Raw genomic sequence first — 8,704 nt, 5'->3', positions numbered from 1 at the left:
ATAAACTAGACTTTGCTTTAACACAGCAGTGAATATTTTTTAATATTTTTGCAGCAAAATAAGAATGTTATTTAACAATGAACTTACCAATATTGACAATAATGCGGGAAAAATAACAAAAATTTATAATTAAATGGCAAGTAAACGTGATAACTTACATTTTCCCAAATGAAAGGTTTCAAACTGAACAATAAAAATACTCTTCAGAATGCTTTGTCACAAGCAGATTTCTTTTATTTGTGATTTATACAATCCGTCAATACTTATATTAAGGCTACTCAAGATATGTAGACGTGTTAAAGATCCAGGAATGGGTCTAAACGAATCATGTTGTCATTGGAATATATTAGGAATACATAGTATTACTGTAAAACCAAACGTTTTTCAAGAGCCCAGAAAAACCATGACGTTACACTTGAATCTAGTCAGCGCAAATATGGAATTGTGCTCTACTTGTATGAAGATATAAACTCCCATAATAGGGGGAGGTGGTTTGCTTGCCTCTTGACTGGTGCTTAAAGATCAATAATGGATCAATTTATGAGAGACGTTTCCAACTTTATTCTAAAACTGTGCAATGAATTTTCAAGATGTGATAATTTTGGCGTTGGTTGCACTCCCAAGATCAAGAACTGCATACATGTACACATATCGGTCATTCCTTGTCTGAAAGGTGCATTACAGGAAGACATCTTGTAAATTTTGATGGGCACTTCATACATAGTATCAAGCACGAATAGCAAGCCAGTATCATGATAAACCCACTTCATAACACTGAAAGTACATTTTTGTACGTTACAAAACTATAAATAACTTGAAATCTGTTATTGTGATGCAATTATTTTAATGATTGGAGTTTACCATACACTTGCTGCAGGTCAAATAAAACAAATACAGTAGTGTTTTAAGAATAGTATCAGCATTTTCAACAGATATAAATATTCCTTTCAAGAGTTCCTATAAGTTTTATATATATTACATAGCTATCAAATTTACAGGAAAGCTACATCAATCAATGCATAAACAAAAATAAAAACAAAACATGACATTTCTAAATTTTATAAATAAAACTGTAAATACAAAGGACACATTTTTTTGTTGCTCAAATACCTATCTAAAGTTGGCTTTTTTTTTCAAGGAAATGTTAAAGCATTCCCTGTTACAAGCAAAATTAAAATTTCTCTTGTGACACGCCCACTGGATTGTGGTCAAGGATTGTATAAATTAATTCCCTATCACCTAAATAGTGTAAATTTATTTAATTTAATAAAAAAAATTACAATACCTATGCCCGGATGAACGGTGTAACCCTGACTCAAGAAATTTAAGTATGCAAATGAGTACAATACTGACTTGGGTGATGTGATCTGATAAATAACAACCAAAATATTTGAATTAAAGGATGCTCTTTCAGTTCCTTGAATACAAACATGCAACTTTTGCTTTGGGAAAAGTGATGCACACAATATGTACATCAATATGATCATGGCCGAATCTAAGACACATTTTGAGATATGGATTATTAAAGAACATGTTGGATTTGTTGAATTACAGCCATTTTGTCAGTTTCTGAAAGTTCAGCCATTTTTGATCATTCAAAAATGGTTTACCCAAATTTTATACTACCTGTTCACTCATTGTACATGTGATGTAAAAAGCACCCAATTCAAACAATGGTAAACCACTCTGCTGGCAAGTTTTCACTTGACACTGGTAAGAGAGGATGAAGGTCATGTGGATTTGATAAGAGTCCCATACTGTAGAGAGCAACGTATTGTTTATTTATGTGCACATGACAATACCATAAGAGTCCAACACATCAGTATCTTGGGATTTACTGATAAACTTCTATGAAAACCACATGCATTTTTAATCAATTTACTTTGATTTCATTATTCAGCCAAAGAAATTACATGTACTCTACAGGATTAACAAATGTCGTCACTGCTCGGTGAATGAAATATGTGGTCGATTGAGTGCAGATTTTCTCATGTCTATATTAATTCTTGATCTATGATTCATGCAGGACATGCACACAAAATTAGTAATTTACGGAAAATAATCCAGTGGAAGAGACAGGTGTACACAATCCAATAAAAAATACTTCTTCACCATGCCCAAACTGAAATATTTCCACACAGCACCAAAAGCCTCCTTCACCACTTGTACTTATTATTCACAAATAAAACTTGCATTTGTTGCTTTCAGCATAAAGTCTTTGTACCAAAATGTTATGGAAATAATGGATCCACTTTTGAGTTGAGGACATCCTTATTTTTCATCTTCCAAAGTGAGGCTGGGAGATGCACTTTTTCCAACTTTGAGGTGTTTCTATAATGGAAGGCAATTTGTGATACTCCTTCTACATATTATGAGCACCTTGCTTGCAACTACTAAAAGTGCAGATTAAGCCAACATTGAAACTGTCATTTTAGAGTATTTCCAATTATCTGTGCAGTAAATCAACCCAGCCTAATTTTAGAGAAAGGAAGATGTCCTTCACATCACAGTTAACACACATATGTAAGATTAATTTTTGCATTTTAAGTAAAAAGATAAAAGTCTCAAACTTTTAAATTCCTCTCTGTTTGATCATTTAAATCTTCAATATTTTTAGTCCCTTCAAAAAATTACTAGACGTTACACAATTAGTGGCAGTACTAATTTGTATATGATCCAAACCAACTACCCTGCTTTACTGTCTCCGTACAATTTGCTGATTTTTACTTGACACTGACTGTCAGATACCATAAATACGCCAGTCCATGTCACAACTAATAAACCACATAAAGTACAGACACAAGTCAAGAAATGGAACCAATACTGATCTAGGAGAGGCACTAAAGTTATAATAAAATGGTATATACAAAGCAATGAATGAACCATTTTGTGTATGGCAATGCAATTTAAATCACAGTAGGACAATACTGTTAATAGTCAATTTTGAAAATGCTGTGGGTCTGGCTGGCTACACAACACTAAAGTATGTACGCAGTGAGCATACAAGAGTAACAGCCAGTCAGAAAGCTTTGTAGAATGCAACAGCAACTCAGAAAGACTATTGAACCACTATGCACTTTAGATAATAATTATACCATACATCAAATGTTTACTGAGAAAGAATTATTAGCCTTTTCTACAACAGCTACTCTAAAGTAAAGACAGGTTCACGTTGAATTTTGTTTTGCCCTCTGTTCCCCTAGTGATTTCCTTGTCTGTGTAAGTCGGTCCAACTCAGCAGCTGCATCTCTTCGTGCTGTCGTCCTCTCTACAAGATAGAAACAATCAAGCAAATCATACTTGGAATTTTTAATCGTAACAGAAATAAACTCAAGTCTAGTAGCAGTAGATGATGCAAGATCTCAAAGCATGGAGAGTGAAATTGAAAGAGAGTACAAGGTTAGCAAGAAAGAACAGCATGAATAATCTATAGAAGATAGCAAAAGTAAAGAAAACAAAACAGGGGTGTGCTATTAATTCCTCTAACACCTCTTTGTCTATATGAATAAACCATGCAGAGGATTGTAAGCACTGTGATGACTTACTGACCAGTGAAGCTAAAGACCCTCACGAGTCTTCATCTGGAGGAATAGAAACACAGAAATGGGGGAAAAAATAAACAAAAACATAATGAGAAACGCAATAAATCATGATGGTGACCTGCATGCAGAAATGAAATTAAATATGCTTGGAAAACAAAGAAATTGCACCATTATGAGATGCCATGCAGCTCATTGTAATTTGTGGATTATGTCACATTTTATCAGTAAAACTCACTAAGACTTTTATAACAATCTTATTTAATAACAACATGACTAGTTACTATTACTTCCAACAGAAATCCTGACTGTCTGGAGTAACTAAAGCAATAGATAATACCCATGATAATCAGAAAATAGCAAGTTAGTCTTGTAGAACAATCAGGACAAGTATCTAATGAAATAGTCACATATTCAATATACTGCCATGCTTTAAATAAAAATATATTCGTTGAGTGAGATGTGCTTCAATCCAGTGGGCATGGTGCAACATGCATTTAACACCTGTTGCTGCTCAGTGACATCATGTGGTCTACAGTCCCAAAACAAATTGTTCAGTATTGAAATACAACTGTATTATTACAAGGGGAAGAAACGAAGCACTGGTATTTGTCAGGACATCGTAGATGAGTATGGTAGAAAATGGGATTTCTCCAGCCTAGATAAGCCCGGCTGTATATACCAACCAAATAATGTATCAATGCAGCCGAGCAGGAGTAGAATTCCTACGAAATCTATAAGATCACCAAAACTAGTAATTGGTTTGCCAGTTACCTGTTGTTAGCCAATCATGAGGAGTCTTATAATGCACTAAATCTACATATATCCGATGACCAAAATCAAGTGTTTCTAGTATTCAAATACTGTTATAGCTTACCTGGTTTACCAACACTACCAGTTGCCCCTGTTGGTGTGCCTGGTGATGTAGCTGGCTTTTTACTGAGTAAACTATTAAAGAAATTGGCGAGTACCCCTTCACTTCCTGATGCTGCTGCTTTACTATCAATCTGAAGTGAAAACAGAATCAAATGTTACTTATATCCTGTTTTACCACTTGGTAATACAACTTTTTGATATAAAAACACTAATATCTTAGCTTGCTGTTTTGTATGCAAATACATTGTTAAAGTCAACAGGGCGAAACATGAAACAGGGGGTTTAAGAGAGCACATGTTTAACAAAAATGATCAAAAAAACAAAACAATGTGACTATTTTAAGTTTTCCAGTTCATAATTGATCAAAATATTTAAACATCTACACCTCTGCATTATTTTTGGAATGCACACTTAGCTTGAATGATAAAAGCTGATTAAAGCATGTCAATTTCGTCACATTGAACTGAACCTGAATTTTTTCACAAGTAAACAAAACATTTTCCAGTCATAAATTGTCATTTAAAACTCATTATTATTACTCTACTTTGGAATATAGAATATGATCTATGACAAGCATTGGACACTCCATACTCTGATGGCAGAAAATATATTTGATTTCTTTCACAATTTCAATTAGCCTAAAAGACAATTTTAAAAGATTTTTTCTTGAAATTGGGTTCCCTCAGAACACTCAAGTTTAAGTGCTGAATGAGGTGTGTGTAATTACCTTGGCTTTTCCAGTAGATGTAATAGGTGACACACTGGCTACAGTAGCTCTACCTGGTCTATCTGGTGTCCTTGTAATGCCAGCTGCTGGCCGCTGTGGAGAATCCTAACACAATACAAAGAGATAAAAACTAATTCCAATAAAATGATCAGACAAATTTGAAGCGAGAATCATATCAATATGTATGTGAATGAAAGCTCTTACCTGCTGTCTATTAGCTGTGATGTTCTTAGTAAGTAATGCCTGTTGTTTTAGCAAGAACATTTGCTCATCTTCAGCTGTGATATCTTTCATATCTTGCACGTGCTAAGGGCAATGGAATTAAACATTAGAATGTCACATGCTTCTCACAAATATTGAATCCTATTCTAATCATACTCTAAGCCTTCCATTCTCCACCTGATCACTGATTTCAGATATTATTTATGTCAGATCAACAAGCAAATAGTCCAATTTGCTGATACTAGAAAATAGAGTCAATCATAAGGTGAAAATAATAAAGGATGGGTAGATATTGTGTTTATAGTCTCCAAAACCTAATATTCAATGTATGTACCAAGCTTCAATGAAATCCACAATGAAATTTGAATCCAATCTGCCATACACAACCATATCCAGTTCTGGAATGGCAGAAATGTTTTGATGCACTTTTAACAGGAAAGTGACCACAATTTGGTTAATCAGATCACAAAATGACAAAGTGACATGATTGTATGTGTGAAGTTTGAACATGATCAGCCCAGTCAGGTGTTAAAGAAAATATGAATGCACATACACAAGCATGCACACACAGCGGTGAACGTACAAGTCCCAGTTTTTGAACTTTATCCAAACATGAGCTAACAGAGCTACTTTCTTTATGCCTACAATCTAGGAAAAAACAATTTCATAGAAGCTTACTCTTCTGACATGTGGTCTACTAATGACACTTTCATATGGATCTTCTGGACGCATAACTTGCATGTTTTCATACAGAATGCTGATCTTCTTAAGGTTATCCCAACCTGATGGACTAGATAGAAACACATATCAAGACAAGGTATATGGTATAGAGAGTATTGTCAGCTACAACGCGAATATGTTCAACTTTTACCTCCTGTACAACACAAACCAGGCTAAAAACAATTAATACATAAGTAGTATTACTCAATAAAGTTCACAAAATAATACAGGGTTAAAATTTCTGTATCACTTTCTGGTCCTCCACTGTCTTTACTCTATTAGCAGCATATGCACTCATGTAAACGATACAGGTGTAAATGATACTATGTCCTAACCAAATCATATTTTAATGATTCAGTATACAATATAAACAAATTACGTGGGCTTCTAATAAAAGATACTTTTCAAATCAATCAAATATGGAAATACAGCTGAGTGGTCCATATGAACTAGCATGGTTGAATGGTGTTGCTGCAGCCATCCAATCCTTTCCACAGGTGTTTAAGATCATTCATGTAAGCAATGGTGAAGCAACTGCAAAAAGTGACTGGTTTTGCACAAGATTCATTTTACACAGGTAGAGATATTTGGTACTTACATAAAGAGAGAGTCTTTTTCTACCACTAATGCCGGTGTGTTGAATGGAAAATCAAATAGCCTATGTATCATATACTTGTAGATTAAATCACAATTCTTGTTTTCTTTTACTGATGAATAGAATAAGGCTGCCCCATCTAATGAGACAAGTATGTCAGGAAAATAACAAAATATACCTGTTTTCAAATGTTTATTTCCAATCACACCACTGCCCTTAGCACAGTCTACCATTCAACAAATGCTTCAACTACTAGATATTGAGATGAGATTTGACTCTAATCTTGTCAGCTGCTAGATATTGAGCATGAGATTTGACTCTAATCTTGTCAGCTCCATGTACATTAAATCATGGTACTGTGTAGAAAGTCTCTTGATTATGTTCGTTGTGTGTGCACAATGACTGGTTGGCGAGAACAAGACAACTGCAGCATAATAAAGTAAAGCATGGCCAACATTTTCACAGTAGATCACAAGCTAGTGCTGATCTGTGAATTATATTTGTTGGTAGAAATGTAAATAAATGTTTCTGTCTCTATAATACACACAGTGTACCATTAAGTGGCATTGTCCAACTTATGGGCTAACAAGTCATTGTCAATGACACGTCCCCGTTCCGTTCATATTTGAGTGACATATACATTCAAAGCAGATCATGACTGAAATCTCAGACCACTGAATCAGAAATGCATCTGCATTTGTACAACACACTGTACTAAATCTGAACAAAATCCATCCATGCATGACTGAGATCCGGTTCCGGAATTGTGAAAATGTGCGATTTTGATGCATTTTCGGCCTTAAAATGGCCACCATTCAGCTAATGTTAAGCGGATCATGAAACAAATGCACATATCTATTTGTGACATGATGTACCTTGTGTGTGTGAAGTTTGAACTCAATCAATTCAGGCATGTCTCCGATATGGATCCAGAACTGAATTCTTTAAAACAAAATGGCCGCCAGTCGGCCATTTCAAACCTGATCAAAAAAAAAAAAATGACGTGCATCAAGGTCCTATTATGTTTAATGTATGTACCAAATTTGAACAAAATCCGTCCATGCATAACTGAGATCCGGGTCCGGAATGGTGAAAATGTGTGATTTTGATGCATTTTCGGCCTTAAAATGGCCGCTATTCGGCTATCGTTAATCGGTTCATGAAAAAAATGCATGTGCATATGTCCCATATAATGTGTGATGTATGAGTGAAGTTTGAACTTAATCGGTCCATGCATGTTCGAGATACAGGTGATCACGAACGCACGGACGCACACAGGGCAAACCATAAGTCCCCGTTTTATGTATGGCTCCTCAACCATTTCTCCAAAATGAACATAAGCAATTGACAATCATATTGCAGGGATTTTTTTAAACAAGGGAACAGGGGCACAGCGCCTTCATGCCATGGCCATGCCCCTCTTACCCTAGGGAGCAAATCATAAAATTCTGATAGACCAGGGGTCACATGTGGTCACAGTCTTCAATAGTGACCTGTCTGATAGTAATTTTGGCCCCAAGGAAGCCATAGAATGCTCCATTTTAAGTTTGAATTATCAAAAACTCCACACCCTGGTAGGAAGAACTCTATCTCCCCCACTTGGTGGCTCCACTGAATTGCAGTTCTCCCTCTTGCAATTTTTTTCTAGAAAAACCCTTGATATTGTGATGTTGTTGATAAGAATGAACACATACACTGTGTGCAAAGGATACAATTGAGACAGAATTTTCGAACATACTGTTGAATAAAATCCAAATGTTCATCTCTGTACTCGTGTTCTTTTTCCAAACTTGAAATTGCATCTGACTGTAAAAAGATAAAACAAACAAGTGTTGAAAGTCCATATTGGGCATTGGTTAAAACATCAACATGCCAATACTGTAATAACATGATACAAAGTGCATCTGTGTTGCACCTAATATTATCCATCTGTCTGTGTATTGCTATCAGTTACAAGTGCCAGGATTTTGAGGTTGCCTGTCATTATTGACAAAATTATTACTGTATTTATCTGAAAGATTGCCC

At 35.1% G+C, this 8,704-nt stretch overlaps 1 protein-coding gene across 3 annotated transcripts in view; it reads right to left on the bottom strand.

The window, feature by feature from the left end:
• Nucleotides 1–824: 824 nt before the first annotated feature.
• Nucleotides 825–8,704, bottom strand: part of LOC100373816 (cytoplasmic dynein 1 light intermediate chain 2-like) — a 29,631-nt gene continuing 21,751 nt past the window's right edge. Inside the window, exons 6-13 of one of the 3 annotated variants that reach the window (XM_085500503.1) lie at nucleotides 8,392–8,485; nucleotides 6,683–6,818; nucleotides 6,043–6,154; nucleotides 5,347–5,448; nucleotides 5,143–5,247; nucleotides 4,417–4,546; nucleotides 3,546–3,581; nucleotides 825–3,268 (exon numbers count right to left, since the gene is read on the bottom strand). In XM_085500503.1, coding sequence (XP_085356629.1) covers nucleotides 3,568–3,581; nucleotides 4,417–4,546; nucleotides 5,143–5,247; nucleotides 5,347–5,448; nucleotides 6,043–6,154; nucleotides 6,683–6,818; nucleotides 8,392–8,485 — 693 coding nt within the window. In that variant the 3' untranslated portion in view covers nucleotides 825–3,268; nucleotides 3,546–3,567. The remainder of the gene's footprint in view (nucleotides 3,269–3,545; nucleotides 3,582–4,416; nucleotides 4,547–5,142; nucleotides 5,248–5,346; nucleotides 5,449–6,042; nucleotides 6,155–6,682; nucleotides 6,819–8,391; nucleotides 8,486–8,704) is intronic. The other 2 variants (XM_085500505.1, XM_085500502.1) reach the window with 2 other exon arrangements.

The sequence above is a fragment of the Saccoglossus kowalevskii genome, chromosome 6 (assembly GCF_978046115.1).
Source record: "Saccoglossus kowalevskii chromosome 6, keSacKowa6.1, whole genome shotgun sequence".
Taxonomy (NCBI): Eukaryota; Metazoa; Hemichordata; class Enteropneusta; family Harrimaniidae; genus Saccoglossus; species Saccoglossus kowalevskii.
This window is presented reverse-complemented; position numbering and strand designations above follow the sequence as displayed.